General features: G+C 43.7%; 1 protein-coding gene across 1 annotated transcript; it reads right to left on the bottom strand.

The window, feature by feature from the left end:
- Positions 1-6739: 6739 nt before the first annotated feature.
- Positions 6740-15992, bottom strand: PRPH2 (peripherin 2). Its single transcript, XM_005015300.6, has 3 exons — positions 15412-15992; positions 12442-12688; positions 6740-6992 (listed from the first exon to the last, which is right to left on the bottom strand). The coding sequence occupies exons 1-3, from the start codon at positions 15990-15992 to the stop codon at positions 6756-6758; spliced, it is 1065 nt and encodes a 354-aa protein (XP_005015357.1). The 3' UTR covers positions 6740-6755.
- Between the last annotated feature and the right edge of the window lie 1260 nt (positions 15993-17252).

Raw genomic sequence — 17252 nt, 5'->3', positions numbered from 1 at the left:
AACATTTCATCTATGAATCTTTGTATGAAAAACTGCACATTCTTATCTTGAAGCTGCTGCATATTTATACTGTTTTTCTGCTCTTCTGCCACCTTTTCCCCTCTCCTGGCATGCAAATGTTAATGCCCAACTCTTTTATCTTTGCGTCTTAATGGAGAGATTTGTCAAACGCTCTTCTCTTGGAGGAGAAAAAGGAGAGTTTCCGCAATGCACCAGGTGTAGGAGCTAAGACATGGCAAGTACTGATCTTCGTCTCCATGGCAGCAACGATTAAATGTTACTTTCATCAGTTTGTGAATATACATTTCCACAGCCTCTTTACAGACAGCATGAGCTTGGAGGCGGTGAGTTTTCCAGCCTGTCCTTTGCGTAGGATCCTTGAACGAAAGCCAGGCTCGCTAGCGGGCACTAGGCAGGCTGGGACAGCTGAGCTCGGGTTCGGAAGGCCATCTGTGCAACCTCTGGGGGTGCTTCAGTGACTCAGGAAAACAAGGTTAATCGCTTTGAAACCAGCCCTGGTTTTGAGGAGTAACGTATGGAACATTTCTGTACGTGCAGCACTCTGAGCGTGGAGGATGGTAAAATGCATTAATAAGTCAGAGAAAGTGTTGCTTAAAAATAGCGAAGAGAGGGAGATCAGCAATATGTTAGCTGATGTAATTCACTGGTGTCCTCTCACAAGAGACGCCTGCATAACAAGTGCTGTTTGCGCCCCATAAGGGCAGCTCCGAGGAGCCTGCATTTTGTTGCAGTGGTCGTATCGATGTCCTTAGATCGTGCAATTCAGCATGAGTATACTAGAAGAAAAAATCTGCAGTAATGTTTGGGCATCCATTTGATGCTATTAACGGGCCAGGAGTCTCACCTGCATGTATTTTAAATCTTTAAATGTCAGACTTTGGTAATTCATAAAATGCTCCGGCAGCTGGGAGCTCAGACCATTGCATGAACTCAGAGGCAAAGTGCTTTGTGCTTCTGTATGCTACTTCCTAATGTAAACTTTAAGCTCTCCTCCATCTTTACTACAAGCTTGAGCAGGATGGAGGGATTTTGAGTGTGTTTTTTTTTTTTTTTTCTCAGTAGCGTGGTAGATGTGATAGCAGCATGTGCGCCAGGTGCTCAGCAGGAAGGCGAGGGATTAACTGCTGGTACTGTCAGAGTAAGGGAGATATTTTAAAAGCAAACCTTTCCCCGTGGTTAATACTTCAAGTGGTTGAGCGGGTGTGGAATAAAGGTTATATGGGTGTTGGAAGGTGTCCTGCCCATTTAAGACAGCAAAACCAAGAGCAAAAGTGCTGGTGCATGGCTCGTGCCGAGGCAGGAGCAGCAGTGACAGCAGAGCAGGGTCTCTCCTCTCCTTCTCTTCACACCTTCAGCATCCACTCCTGGCCCCTCACCAGTGACCCGGCCATAAAATACTTGAGGAGGGGGCATGCCCCCAAGGAGCCTGTGCCTGCATGAGCAGCGCTCCTGACCCGGGGCAGGACACTGCCAGGAGACACAGAGCAGAGTATGTCCACTGGAGCCAGGTGCGTGCTGCGGTGGTGAATGGCGGAAACACTGCTTTGGGATCTAGACATTGCAACGCGGGTCTTCACCTCAACCAAATGCTTCCTGAAATGAATTTACTCCGTTTTTAGCATTGTGAGAATAATCTGAAGTACTTTTAAAACAAAACAAATAAAAAAAGACAAATGGAGAATGAACTTAAATTCTAGGCCCTAATTAATGTAAAATGCTGGCGTTAAAACAGAAGATGTTGTCATAGTTTACTTAAAATATAGCAACATTACAGAATTAATGCTATTTCTGCTCTTAAGTTATGTAATTAATGAAAGGTTCACTCATCTGTTCCTTGTTTGTGTTTGGCACCTGTGTTTTCTATCTTTGGTTTGTTATTTGTGCCAGACAAAGCCTGGGTGTAAACCAGGAGAACTCCCACCCCCTTGAAAAGCATTTGCCTGAGGCAGAGCTGTGCTCTCTGGAGAGGTAACTTCATCTGGGAAGGCCGAGAGCAATCATAACAGGACACCTCTGTGTTCTGGGCCTTTGTGTCTGAGCAGGTAAACCCCTGAGCGCTCTGCCCTGGTTTTCAGAAAAATCTGATGTCTTTCATAAAGAACAAAACTTTACCTTCACCCTCCTACCAAGGTAGCCCCTTGGGGAGCTGTGCGCCTCAGAGCTGTGCTGGGAACCAGCCCTTTGGGCTCCTCCTTGCCCTGTCCCCCGCTGGGGCTGTGTCTCACCCACCTGCACGTGTCTGTCCCCATGTTTTGGGCTTGTGGCTCCCGGCCCTGCTGTGCCAGGAGCACAGCGTTGAGCTGCTGAGGCTTGGCGGCCTGGTGAGGAGCTGTTTTAACCAGGCCACAGGCTGCAGACCTGCTCTTTGATCCCTGCTCTCCTGAGTTTTCCTGGGACACCTGATTCCCACACCAGGCTCTGCACTGGGAAAATTGGCTTTGGGAACAAGTGAGTTGTTCTCAGCAGGGTGTGGAAATGTGCCCTGTAAGGAGCTTAATCAGTCGGTGACCTTCACGTTCTGCAGGTGCTTCCTGCAGCTCTCCCACCTCACAGACACGCTTTGGGTCGAAACTCAGTAATACCTGTGAAGTGACATGGGCCTATCAACAGCAGGTGCTTGAAGAGGGTGGCGTTTTACTACTGGAGTGTTTCAGTCAGTTACCCAACACAACAGAGCTGTTTTTTAATATTTAAAAAAAAAAAAAAAAAGAAAGAAAAAAAAGGAAAAAAAGTGTTCAGTGTTTCAGATTTCATTGCAATAGCTGCATTCCTGTTGCCAGAAATACATTTGCCTAAGCCTTTGTCTGTTGCAGGGGGCTGTTACCACATGTCACCATTCTATTTTTCTGGCCTTATCTCTTAATTAACTAATCTCTAATAATGCTCTTTACTTTTTTTTTTTTTTTTTTTGAATAAGTATTTGTGATCCGTCCCCATTTTACTTCGATCCTTGTATGAACAATGCTTTTTATTTTTTTTTTTTTTTAACTGAACAAACACGTCAGGTGAAAATAAATAGTTTTAGGGAATCCTCCTTTCTTTATGTCAGCCTTGAAACCCTCCCCTGAGCACTGGTTCATGCGCAATCCCCAGGAGCCTGATATAGCATTCCCATGCTCTCTGCTAAGCTGCGTGCATGCAGTTGTCTGGTATTATAAAATGTCCAAGCTCATGTAATGCATGGAGGCTAATCTCATCAATTGTATTAAGGCTACTTAGGCATTAATAGCTTTAAGGAAGCTGTTTATATTTTCTCCTTTAAAGCATTTAATGAATGTTCTGTGTCCATTCAAACAAATGTCACCGTAGCTGCTGTTCCTGTGCAGCCATACGTTTTGAACAATAAATGATATTTCTCAGCAGTTGGCACTACAAGGCCTGGGGTTCGATCTCAGACATGGGTACTTGGATTTAAGCCAGTAATCCATATGGAGGCACCGAAAAAGAAGTGGCCTGGTTTGTTTGAGTTAAGCTCACATCCTTCTGAAGTTTATTGGTTTGAAAATCAGGGCACTGCTCTGGAAGTTCTTGGGTTGCTTCAGGCCAGCAGGTCTGGGTATGTAAGCTTTAGGTGTAAATTTAAAATAGTGGAAATGTTTTCTTTGGAATGTCTGTTACAAGTTTGAATTAAATGGGGTGGAAAAAAAAAAGGGTTTATAAACTCAGTTTAGCTGATTCCTGATGATCCTGAGGATGCCACTGATTTCAGTTGAGCTCTTGAAGTCCAGACCCATGAAGATGATGTAATTCTTTCAAGAGAATGGTCTACCATGCTCTAAAACGGTCTGCCAAATTCCATTTCTAGAAAGAGGAAAGCGATTTAGGAGTCTACACACCTCGATCATACGACAAGTGGCAGTTTTTCTCTCAGAGCTATTTGTCAAGGTGAAAAGCTTCCCTATAGGAGTGCATAAAATGGGTCAAAAAATAAATTCAGAAGCAAAAAGCAGTAATGCAAATTAAAGAAATCTGTATTAAATTGTATGTATTTAAACATCTTCTTTAAAGAGATTTTTCTTGCAATATAATTTTAATACCTAAACTTACATTTGCAGGCAGCAGAGATATCTTTATCTAGAACAGCATTTGCCATCTCACAAGAAAATATATTTAATATTGGACGAGTGATATATTACAAGTAGTATGTTACAGAGCAATCATGTTACAATCCTGCAATAATCATGAGATGTTACAAAGATCTTCATTAACCAAGAGGCTTTATTTTAGACAGCATTAGCATACATACTATTCATTCTTATGTGCATGAAACCCCAATTCCAGCTTTATTCCTCTTAAATGCGTCTTGGATGGTCTCTTAGATATACCTCCAAGATATACAATGACACTGTTGCTTTTGGAACTGGCTCCTCCAAGGTGGTCTTGAAAGAATAATTTGACAATTTGTTATGTCTCTGGCAACAAGGTGAATAAAATAGAGACCACAGAAAATGGAGAGTTCTGTCTAAAGGAATGGCCTCAGCCAAATTTATAGGACAGCAATAAATCTACATCACTTTGAAAAACCTGATACCTGGTCAATTAACCGCTGTGGATCACAGCACACTGAAGCCTTGCAAGGAAAACTGTAATCCTTGTAATGCAGCCCTTATTCATCATGTATTTCTTCCAAAAAGCTCTTCTCAGATAAACGTGGCCATGCCATACGCCACTGAAAACCCTGTTCGTCTCTTGCGGGCCAGCTGAGCTGAGCAGCTGCCTGTACGGGTTTCTTACCAAGAAGAAAGCATCTGCTCTGTTCTACCCAGTTCTGCTGTGCAGAGTTTCCCTCAGCAAAGCAATCGATGATAGGCTGTGGTGAATTGCAAGTTGGCTTTTTATGTTGGTGCCCTCGTTCTAGTTGCTCTTACGTGCACAAGGACAGACTCAACTTAGCCTTTTTTTTCTTGTTGTAACTAAAAGTTTTGGTCAGCTTTTTAAAAAAATAATAAAATAAATAAACGGAAGGGTGCCATAAATACCTGCCAAAATCGAGCCTTGCGTGCAGCTGGCCATTGAGACGCAGACCACGGCTTGATGTACAAACCCGTTCCTCCGACCTGTGGACTGCTCTGCCCATCCTCAGAGTTACTTACCAGTTTGAGCAGAAGCCGGAGGAACTGTGATTCTGCCGTTCTGCTGGGGCAAGTGCACACGTGATTGCAAATGAAAATTAACGAGCTGTGCAGTAATGAGGCAGCTGCAAACATGGCTTTGTTTGAAGACTGGCCACTGGCCAGGTGGACAGGACCTGCTGAGAAAACTCTCCCAGGTATACCCCAGGGAAGGAGAGGTTTTGCACAGCTGAGCAATAAAAAAGTGTGGAGCGTGGCTCTTAGCTGAGGGACAGAGATGTCAGGGCTGGTGTGTGGAACAGGTGGGGGTTTGCTCTCTGGTTTCTTTCCCCCTAACTGAGCTTATGTGGCAGCTGCAGAAAGACACAAGCTGATGCCCTGTTCCTTTACTGGAGGCTGCACACCACAGCCAACTTTCCACGTTTTGTTGCAGTTATGTATTAAAAAAAAGTCCTCCAGCTATGACCAACGTTTGCAGAGATGTACCACATGCAAAATGTACCTTTCCTTTGACTTAAAAGATATAATGGTGGGCACCATGTCACTGATGAGGGAAAATATATGTTGCAAAATTTGCATGCTGGGGACTGATTTAAACTTGCTTTTCCCTGGCCTCAAGGTTTGAGGCTTGGAGTACTTGTGGATGAATTGTATCCATTTGCTAGGACCCTGGAAAATATTTAAAGTGTTAGTTCCAAGTACTCTTTTTTTTTTTTTTTTTCTCCCTTCTTATTTTAAAAGTAGTTGGGCTTGAATACCCTGGAGAAAGCTATGAGATTACATAGTTTTAAAAAACATCCAGAATAGCCATAGCTGGCACATGCTTATAGCATTGATTCCACCCACTAGAAGAGGAATCTTCTAAGCTTCTGCTTGTTTGAGTACAAGATGAAGCATAAGTCTACAATACACTCATTCAGGATATACTGGCTGAAAAAAAAAAAAAAAAAAAAAAAAAAGCAGAAACAAAACCCATAAATCTTACCTTGGTGTTGTTTTCATACTTGTTCTGTTTCATTAAGTTACAATGTTTGCTTAGTACATAAATTATCAGTATAAGTTTGCAATTTGTTCTATTCTGTACACCTTAAGAATACAGCAGAAAATACCATTGCTTAGCACATTAACAAGAAATCACATTATATGAGAGGTTTGTCAAAATACTACGTTATATACAATTCTGGAAATTGTTCTTCCTTTGACTTCTAACATGTTATTCTCCAGAAAACCAAGCTGTTTGTCTTTAAAAGCTAAGGTACGTAGAGTATGATGATAAACCAACCTGAGGAAAAAATACTAACATTCAAATTTCACTTTTAATTTCAAAACAAAATGGAATGGATCAGTGTGACAACAGCTTTTTTTTTTTTATTTTTTGAAAACTAACCATCCCTGGTAAGGGAACATGTGAGTATTGCAAGTCCTAGTGGGGTCTTTTTCCCCCAGAAGTTATGAATGTGGTGTACTCGTAATGTGGATAAATGCATTATCCCAATGTGCACTATGCTGTATGCTCCCATATTTAGATAATATATATATATAAAAAAAGCATGTGTAGCAATGTGTATTCTGATGGTTGATACACAGCTTTTAAAAAGTAGGTATTCACAGTTCTCAGTTTTTTTCATTCCTCTTTTATCAAAGTCCACATCACTTAGGAGCTCAACTGACCGTTGTGATGGCTGGAGTCTTCCCAGCTTCTTCTCCTTCAGCCCCTTCGGCGCCTGCTTCCACCTGATTGAACTTACCAATCTTTTTCAAGCTCTCTAACGCAGACTTCAGAGTGTCCTTCAGGCTGTTCTCTAGAATCCACCCTTCGCTTTCACACTCAGGGTCTTCAGGATTTGGGATGCTTTCCAGAGCGGTGTGCAAAAGGCGCAAGCCAACCATCACCGATGTCTGCACCATGCAAAGGAGAAGACAGAGACTGTCAGAAAAAGCTTCCTATCCCTGTCTTCCACCCTGCCTCCAGAGGCTGTTTTTAGTCAGTTTCTCATCTTCTAACACCAATGAGAACAAGTGACCACTTACTGTTGCTAACAACCTCATAGGATTTGTTCTGAAAATGGTGGATGATGCGTCTGGTTATCCTATCCAAATTCCCAAGGAAGTGATTACATCTGGTCTTCCAAAACCATGATGGGTTTAAAGAAGTTGGCATCCTTGGAATTGTTTACATGGTGGCACCTCTGAGAGCTGCCCTGGACCTGCAAGGTGCTGCTTGCTGCTAGGCTTTTGAACTGGAGATGGAGGAAACTTGCAAACTGCCTCAGGCAGCTGGGCAGACTTGAAGTTGGGTATCAGGCACATAGCGTGGCCAAGTGCAAAATTCACATCGGGTTTTTGGACTCATTTGAAACAAGCTCAAGCATGTGTTTCTGTGGACCAGTCGTTAGACTTTTTACCCTGGTCATCCTGCCTATGTATGATCGGTGTCTCCAAACTCTTGGAAGACTAAAGCTACCATTGGTTACCCTCAACATTTTCAGATGTTTTTCTACCTTCACTAGAAAGGCCAGAAAGGGAAAATCATTGGTCAAACAAACCAAAAGGGAAAAACATTGGTCTAACAAACTTCACCAAATACTTCAGTATCCAAATGCAACTTCTCATCCTCTTTAACATAGGAAGACAGGACACCTGACTCCTTGGTCTTCAAAAAAGGTTCTCATGACCCTGAATCTGGAAATAGTCTAATTTTGTTGTGGACCTACCTAATACGACAATGACTTTAACCAAGTGAAGCACCACTCTACAAAGGCCACAAGAAGGGGAAAGTCATATCATTCTAGTCTCAAGATTTATAGTGTTTGACATCTTCCTTTCAGTGAGACCCAGTTTTCCTGCTCTCACTCCCGGTACTAATATCTTTCGTAACAGTGGTTATTGTGAGTAAAGTTAATATATTAACAGGTCTGGACCTAAAAGCTTATTTCCATGTTGCTCTCTGCCTGTGCTACCTCACTGTATGTCAGCAGTAGCTTTTTCTTGTGATTGACTTACTAAGTCCCACCGTTTGACAGCAAAATTAGATGTACTCTCAGGCTCTAAGTCACTAAATATGGTTTTGCTTTAAAGAAGAAGATGCTTGTGTTCAAGGCAGCAGCTGATCTGCCCTTGGATGAGATTCTGTAGCATTTTCTCTCAGTTTAAGACTTCCTTTTCTTAAAAGTCCTACTCAGAAAGAGTTTTGAGCCCCCAGGTGTAAGAGGCTTGCTAAAAGCTGTATGAAATGCTCAACCTCTCATCACCTCCTCTGACCTGAGCCTGTCTTCTCTGCCAGATGAGAAGAGGGTCCAGAAAATTGGAGACAACAATCTGTTAAATTAATCTGTTTCCCATATGATAGCATAGGGCCTTGAACCATCAGTTTTGCTGAAGTAATTTATGTTGTAAGTTATGTATTTCAAACCTTCCATGCAGTCAGCTTTTCAATTGTCCCATCTCTTTCCATTTGCAAATCCTGGCTAGGACACTTAAAACTGCATGCAATGCACGGATCACATTATCAGAGAAATTATGAATGAAAGCTGGACTTGTTTGCTACCTCAAAAATGCCTCAGCATGCTTCAGTTTTGTAGGGATACTTAGAGTTGAGCTAAGTCTGTAGAAATATTTTGAGGGACCTTGATGAGCCTGAGAAATGGGCTGAGAGGAACCTCACAAAGTTCAACAAGGGGATGTGCAAAGTCCTGTACCTGGGAAGGAAAAACCCTAGGCACCAGAACAGGCTGGTGACCTGCCTTCTGGAAAGCAGCTCTGCAGAAAAGGACCTGGGAGTCCTGCTGGTCACCAAGCTGAACGTGAGTCAGCAACGTGCCCTCGTGGCAAGGGAGGCTAACATTTTCATGAGCTGCATTAGGCAAACTGTTGCCAGCAGGCTGAGAGAAGTGGTCCTTTCCCCTCTGCTCAGCACTGGTGAGGCCACACCTGGAGTGCTGGGTTCAGTTTCTGGGCTCAAGAGAGACATGGACAAGAGAGACATGGACACACTGGGGAGAGTCCAACATAGGGCCATGAAGATGACTGAGGGACTGGAGCACCCCTCCAATAATGTAAGCGAGAAAGAGCTGGGGCTGCTCAGCCCAGAGACAAAAAGGCTCAGAGGGATCTCATCAACATACATAAATACCTGAAGAGAGGATGCAAAGATGGAGCCAGACTCCTTTCAATGTTGCCCAGTGCCGGGACAGGAGGCAATGGGCACAAAGTGGAGCACAGGAAGTGCCCTCTGAATGTCAGGAAACATTACTTCAACATAAAGTTGGCTAAGCATGGGCACAGGTTGCCCAGAGAGGTTGTGGAGTCTTAGTCTTTGGAGATGTTCAAAAGCTGCTTTGACATGGTCCTGGGCAACCTGCTCTAGGTGTCCCTACTTCAGCAAGGGGCTTGGACCAGATGGCCTCCAGAAGTCCAGCAGAGCAGGGTCCCACAGCTAGCCCAGTCTTACTCAGTGATGATTTACCCTGGCCAGTGAACAAACCGTCATGAAAACTCTTGTCATTTTACAGCAGCTTTAGAGTGGCAGGAAGAACAGGCCTGTGACATTTCTCCAGGGCTGGGAGGGCTCGTTAGGTCTGCATCTAGTGCATCCCCCTGCACCACAGCATGCTTAGCCTCTTGATCTACACCTGTAGATCCTACTCAGTTCTCCAAGTTTGTCCCTGCTCCCCTGCTGCTTACGGGCAGGTTTTCAAGATTATTGTGTGCCTCTTCTGGTGCTGAGTTCCCCCCTGGCACATGATGTGCAGTGCACATCCCACTCTGTGCCTCTCCTGGGCTCCCACCTCCCAGAGCTCAGTGCTGTGCTCCCTCTGTGGTGCCATGCATGACATGAATTTGGCACCACACATTTTATACAGGTGAAGGCCCTGGCATGGCTGGGGACCACTGCTGCCCTCCCACCCTTGATTTGAAAGGCTTTATTCCAGCCACCAGTTTTCTCTTCGCTGGTTGAGGCAGGTCACAAAGATGGCCTGGCTTGCTCTGCTTGACCTTCTGCAACCAAGCCCATCTGTTTGCCAGGGTTTAGCCGGAGGCGGCTTAGCCAGGGCACCGTGTGATCTTTTTTTGTCACCCTCATGACTGATTGTCACTCCAGGGAAGCCTACAGCTTTGCTAGTAAAAGCAGTATGCAGATAATAATATACTTCCAGAAAATACAGCAGGCTGCATATATTTAGTTTTTCCAAATAGAAGTCCTAACACTTCAAAACAGGTTTGTACAGACACTTGAGAGCCCAAGGCAGTGCCGCAGAGACTTGGTGCCTGGAGGTAACAGTGGTGAGGAGCCCTCAGTGCCCCAGGCCCTGCTGGCAGAGCCCTCGCAGGCCCTGCAGTGGTTTTGGCCACACAGGAGGTGCCAATAGCTCTGGCTTGCACCAGTCCCAGAGGCAAAGTAACACAGGACACACTTTTGTGTTTGCATTTTTCCCGTAATTTCTCAGCAAGCTGGCTGAAAGTGAAACACAGCATGTAGAGCCCACAGCCCCACTCCCACCGTGTTCCACCCTGGTGAGGCTGAAGCCTGACTTCACCAGGAGCCCAGGCCTCTGCTGCGCTGCTACTCGGTAGAAAACCATTTTCTACCCTGACTGCAACTTAAAGAAAGTGGTTGTATTCCAAGGGAGGATAAATTGCTGTCTGCTTCCTGCTTTGCTTCCTCCCTTCAAAGTTTCCCCTAAAAGCAGAGAGAGTTTGAGACCAAGAACTGGACCTGTTACTGTGGTATATTAGGCGAGTCATAAATATCCGGGAGGGCCAATTAATATAACCTGGGACTGCAAGTGCTTGCGAGATTTTTTTAAAGCTTTGCCCTGAATGTCCTCTGATTACCTGAAAAAAAAAATCTCACATTTCATTTCAAAATGGATGAAGGAAATAGAGAAGATCATATTTCTCATTACTCCACAGGCTGAAAACACTACCAGCGTGGAATTTGAAAAGTTAGAAATAAAATGCTGTATTTTTATCGCTGCTATTAATGTTAATGTATCACTATCACTGCTCTCCCAGAAGGCAGCAGAGTTATGTTATGGCTTCTACTCATGATTTTTCACAGCTGGCTTTAGTATTTCTGTGCAATTTTCCCCTGAGCTTTTGAATCCCCTTCTGATTTTCACATACAGCTGAAATTGCCCTCTCCTCAAGGACTCAACACTTGAATCTGTGCTGATAGGCGCCAAAAACTTCTGTTTTCTGACCAGCATAACGATGCTACAAGTAGGTAGGACATCTACCAGGTGTGCAGAGTAGTTATTTTTACAATAACACAACATGGAGTAACTTTGTGATGGTTTTATTTTCCCACTCAGTTTGTAGATTATTTGGGTAAATGTTTGTTTTATTTTTAAAAAGCATGTTCCTCCCAGGGAGGAGTAGACTTGTGCTTGGAACAAAATACAGTGCATCTTTTTCTATTTGTGTTTCTCCAAATTTTGAGAAAAACAGCCAAACCATTTCAGATAGGCGATGCAGTTGGGCAGCAGCCGTTTCCAGTGTCAGAAGCAGCTTGCTTTGCTCAGCACCCTGCAGCAACCCTTCCTTTCTCTTCCCTTCCCTTCTGCCTCCCAGCCCTCACGCGCCAGCCCTCGTGCCCCTTCCATCCCATGCTCCTTTCGCATTAGCACTGATTAAACACCACAGCGAGAAAATTGGCTGTCTCCTAAGGGCAGAGGGACATGTTTTTCTCACATCTAATGGACAGTATTTAACAACTTCAGGTTTTGGTGCCCTCATCTGTACTGGGCAGTATTCTCACCTGTTTACACATATACAACAACTTCTGGAAGTACACTAAAATAAAATTAATCTGTCTGCTTTGCCTAAACCCTTTGTGTGTGTGTGTGTGTGTGTGTGTTTGTGGCCAAAACCATTAATGGAACTGATGGAGGACTTTAAATCAAATGCTGATCTGAAGCTGGACACTCTGCCTGTGTTATTTTTATCACCACATAAAACACTTAATTACACTTTCTGTCCCACAAATTGATGCCATCTCTTTCTGATGCACTGCTCCAAGTACTTTCTATTCCCTACTAGTGGGAACCTGGGTAGAAATAATATACCTGGAGAGCTGAGCTCTCTGCATAGGCCACAAAGCTGGTCCTTTTATTCCCCTTGCTCTGGGGACACTCAGCCCACTACCAGGCTTCCCATCTCCAGGCTGGGACCTTCCAGGCCTGCTGAAGATGTCCACTGCTATGTGGGATTTCCCTGCCACAGAACAGTGGCAGGTGATTGATGTATTGTACACAGATTTTTGGGTCAGAAGTAGATGTAGGTCTGGCCAAGTTAAAGCTTTGGCAAAGCAGGGTGAGGGAGAGAGGGCACCGTGCCAACAGGTTACCTCGAAAAGCCAGACGAGGAGGACGACGACACCCATGGAGCTCATCATGCTGCTGTAGTAGTGCAGGAGGGCTTCCCGGCAGCCACGGCCCCAGAGGTTGAGCTCCTCCGTCTGGTAGTCGTAGCTGTAGTGAGCCGAGTTGTTGGTGACCTGGTACTGGATGCAGGGCCTCGGGGAGCTGGGGTTGCAGCAGCTGAAGGGGACGCCATCAACCAGGTACCGTCCATCCACGTTGCTTTTGATTCGACTGCGTGCAGGCAAAGGCAGAAGGACGTGTCAATGCACACATACATGTAAAGACACACTGCAGTGAACTTGAACATGGAAGGAAGCAAATGAAACACAGATTTTCCACAGTGCTTCCTAGCCATGCAACTTCTCTGCATCCCTTTTTTAGAGAGTAACATTCCTCCTGGGTGGTTTTCCTCCCTAAAACCCTTCTCCATGTCAAGGTTGCTCTGAATCTATAGGTAACCCTTCTTTATGGACACAAGCCCTCTTGAGTGAATTCCTCAAAGAATGTGATGTTTAAGAAAAGTAGTGAGAAAGTTAATGAAAAACAATCAGAAAAGAGTGATTGATCACTGCATAGCTAGGGTGGAAGGACTGCTGGAGGCGACGTGACTCACAACAGCCTTAGGACCCACTATACCCTGATAAACCATTGATCCAGCAAATCTAGTATCTTCTCTTCTGTGACAATAGCTCCAGGAAGGGGCTATGCATTTATTATTGGCTTGGAAAGGTATCCAGTATTTAAAACATGAAATGTGTTTCAGCAACAAGATGTTCAGAAATTCCTGAAGTCCTTGCAGGAGCTTCCCGACTATAATTCATCTGAGAACATGGTTGCTCTCAATAAATATACATTTAATCCGGTGCCTTATCAAGATGTTTAGACAGGAGATATTTAGAACATGAGTAGCTCCACTGGGGCTACAGAAGAAAACTATAATAAGAGCACTGTAACTCTAATAAATACCATTTTACTTAGAAAATGGTACAGAATGGAGAGCCCTGGTGATTTAGAAAGGAAACAAACAAACAAACAAACACTGAGAGTTACTTGTAGCTTTTAATAACAATATTTTAAATTTGTGTTATAGAGAGAGATGATGACAAAAGCCCAGTGAGGCAAAATTCCACTTTGCAATCAGCGCCTAAATACATCTAAACACCAAATGCGGTTCATTCCCATTGATGTGTAAATGCTCCACGAGATCCAGAGAGATTGGACCAGACCTTAATTCTACAAATAACCTAAAAATTGCTTTGCTGAGGATGGACTCCCACCTTCCCTAGAATTAAGGAGAACTTTGCAACTGACTTGAAAGGGGCCAGAAGATCCCACCAGGAATACGAGCAGAGTTTGTGCCTCACCATGTAGCTCAAACCTTGAATTCACTCATTAACATCAATCTGTGAAATTTTAATGCCCTATTTCCTGTTTCAGCAGCACAAAGAAATTGCTGTGAGCCTCGGTCCCAAATAAGACATCGTTTATTAAGGACAATATAACCTTGTTTTCCCTCTGTGCTTTGTCCTTCCACTGCTAATGGATTAAGTTATAGCTCTCAAATCTCCATATAATGCTGGCAAGGTGAACTTATTATGTTTTCAAGTAGTTATTTATACCCACAGGCATACCTTCGCAGCACAAATACTCCCTTATTAAATAGTGAATGTATCTGTTATAACCCTGCAGTGCGATAGGTTAACCCTGTAAGAGTTTTCACTATACCGTCCTGGTTGAGAATTGTAAAAATCTGCAGACCACCAGCTAGTCAAAACAATATGCAGAGAGGCACACAAATGAAGTAGCATTTACACAGTCGAGCAGGGATCCTACGAGATGCACAAAGCTTTTTTCAAGAGTACTTCAGACGTTTTTAACATACTCAGTATATTTAAAAAGCAGATGGCTCCTAGTTTACAAGCCTCTCTGTGTAACCATCCAGTACCAACCTAACGAGTGACATTCCCAAAGAAATCAGAATAAAAATCTCTTCCTCTACGGCTTAATTTATTAAAAGATTGTGGCTATTTATGCTCAGCATTAATTTTTTCATTTCAAAAGTTCATTTGTTCTCATGTTTATTTTTTACTTGCGCTTACTGCGCCTAACCTTATTTTGAGATTAATACCTCTTTACACCGACAATAGAGCCATTAAGGTGGTTCTGGTCAACAATCAGTTCTGGTTAGCATAGAGGAAGCTAGTGAGTTTTCATATTAAGTTTAAAAAAATAAGCATGAATATAGATTTTATACTTTTTTTTTTTTCACATGTGTAAGAACATACAATGCACCTGACTGTAAGAGACAGTATATAAAGCTGGGAATATCGATGGATGCTGACAGACCCAAATTGACACAGTGGTGAAGCAATCCACTGAGTGAATTTAAGAATGAATTCTAAATCTTAAGGATTGAAAACACACGAGTTATTGGTAAAGCATTTCTGTTTCTGCTTCTTTTCATGAGATTCATTACTTACCAATATCTAAATTGGAGTTTTAGAAGCGGTGTCAACCCAGTGGCCTCTGCATGGGAACTTAGGTCTTGTGGAAATCTGCTTTAGGTACAGTGAGGTTCTGATACTTTGCTGTTAGCCACACGCTTGATTTTGGGAGTAGGAATGTGTGGCTTGGTGTAATGAGTTTATAAAGAGGTAAAAGATAGAAAAAAAAGATATTTTTTAAGTCTGTTTACATTGCACCATGTAAGAGTGGGAATTGCATTTTACTGCTTTGCATTTTACATTCTGGATAATGTTAGAGGAATCTGGCAGAGGAGAAGGTAATCTCACTGAGCATTTGGCATCTCTATTAAGGCAAGAGCAGAGAAAAAAAAGAAAAACATTTTATACAAGAAAACCCTGCAGTCAGCATCTGTTGTGATGTATGTTTCTTTAGCCTAATGCTGACCAAATCATGATACTATGCAATACAAACCCCACTAAGTCACTTACTCTTTCACTTCCTTGGAGCTGAAGTCCAGGTATCTGTTGCTGATCCACTGAATTTCAAACCAATCTTTGAAGCCATTGTTTCCACAGCATTTGAACTCAATTTGGAGCATGTCGATTGTCTTCTTCATGAAGCATCTTCCGGGGGTGTCTGTGTCCCGGTAGAACTTCATGCCATTCTTCAGCCCCTGAGCCAGCGTGCTCTCCAGAGAGCCCCGCATGAGAAAGCAAATCAGAGCGACGAAGAAAATGAGTATGTTGAAGAGGAAACATAGTGCCAGGTAGGGTTTCAGCAAAGGTTTCCACTTGGCAAATTTAGTGGGATCCAGAGAGTCGTAACAAATTTTGCCAGCAAAACCGTTGAAGGCGCAGGATAATATACCCATCAATATCAAAGAATTGGGCACAAAATGGCTTTCAGAATTGTCCATCACTTCGCTTCGCTTGCGGAGCTCAATTTTGAGGAACAACCCCATGCTAAAAACAATGATTCCAGCAAACACTGAAAACCAGTTCATGAGCCATAGTCCCTGGGCTAGTTTTACCCGTTTCTTCTGGTTGAATTTGACTTTCAGCAGTGCCATCTTCGCAATACGTGAGGTGTTGAAAGGTTTCGCAGCCTGAACCCCTCTTCTCCGTGTAAGCGATTCGAGGAAGAACCATTCAGGCGTTTAGAAAGGCTCCGACCGGCACAGCCTGAAGCGAGATGCTGCACGGCCCCTCCATCTTGAGCTCCCCGTGCGTGGGTTCAAGCAAGCAAATACTCAAAGATCCAAATTAACAATTTCTCATTAGTAAGAATAATGGGCAATTAGTGCCTACAACTATTTCTGGTGGTTCCTTCCAAGCAAAGGAGAAACAGTCTCAAGGTTTCAAATGATTTGATCTGGATCTGCACGACGTCATTCTAATACCTTTAATCATTTGATCCAATTTGGAGAAATGTCTGTCAACAGATGAGTGGAAATAATCCCTCATTTTACTATTTAGTAGATTTGGGCTTTCTTGTGATAGGCTGCTTGGCAGAATGCGAAAACCCAGCGATATAAAAAGATCCTTGTTAACAGAAGAACATGGATGGTTTGAGGGAAAGGGAAAAGGGCTCTGAGATAAAAAAAAAAAAATGCTTTTTGAATACATAAATACACTTCGTCTGCGTGACCCTGATTTATTCATACCTACAGCCAGAAACACCTTTCCAGTCCTCATCCTCCCCTGTTTACCCGAGACGACATCCCGTGGCTTATGCATTCTGGAAGCAGCTAAGCATGTCGTTTACAGTGACCTAAAAAACCCAAGCGTGGCATTTTCTATTTACTTTCAGGCTTTGTACAATCTCCGGGCCTTGACAGGAGGGAAAGCGAGAGGAAAAGTTCAGAGAAACTCAATAAATAACACACACGTGTGCGCTTGGAAAAGCTCTGCAGTGAAGAAAAATGAACTTAAACAAAGGAAAATCTGATCCCACTGGGCTGGAGCCAGCACAGGGAGGGAGAAAGGGGCTGCCCTAGGGTGGGGATGGAGCCCGTGCCCTGGCTGTCCTGGGGAAGGTGGTGGCACCCGCTGCCAGCACGGGGCCTGCCTGGCAGGAAAGTGAGTGGAAAAGTAAAACACAGTGCTCTGAAAACAATGCTTTTGTAGAACTGCTGCTGCCTGGTACGATGGGTGCTGCTTGGTTATTGCTTGAGATCCTGAGATACCGGAGGTTTCTCGAGTGATGATGAAGGGTCAGGCTGCTGTGTTTTCCTGTGCTAAGTCAATAGCAGGTCTTAGTGACAGCCCTCCCCTGGCCTGTCTGGACCTGGAGAGCAGCGAGTAACTGGGCTTTTCGTAAAGCAGGTTGG

The sequence above is a fragment of the Anas platyrhynchos genome, chromosome 3, assembly GCF_047663525.1.
Source record: "Anas platyrhynchos isolate ZD024472 breed Pekin duck chromosome 3, IASCAAS_PekinDuck_T2T, whole genome shotgun sequence".
Taxonomy (NCBI): Eukaryota; Metazoa; Chordata; class Aves; order Anseriformes; family Anatidae; genus Anas; species Anas platyrhynchos.
Note: the sequence above shows the minus strand (reverse complement) of the source record. Positions and strands in the feature narration are given on the sequence as shown.

Excerpts from the sequence above, each read along its gene's own strand:
- PRPH2 (XM_005015300.6), bottom strand. The coding sequence starts at position 15,992 with ATGGCACTGCTGAAAGTCAAATTCAACCAGAAGAAACGGGTAAAACTA. Across the intron at positions 12,689-15,411 it reads AGCTCCAAGGAAGTGAAAGA|TCGAATCAAAAGCAACGTGG; the intron begins GTAAGTGACTTA and ends GCCTGCACGCAG. Across the intron at positions 6,993-12,441 it reads TCCTCGTCTGGCTTTTCGAG|ACATCGGTGATGGTTGGCTT; the intron begins GTAACCTGTTGG and ends TGCATGGTGCAG.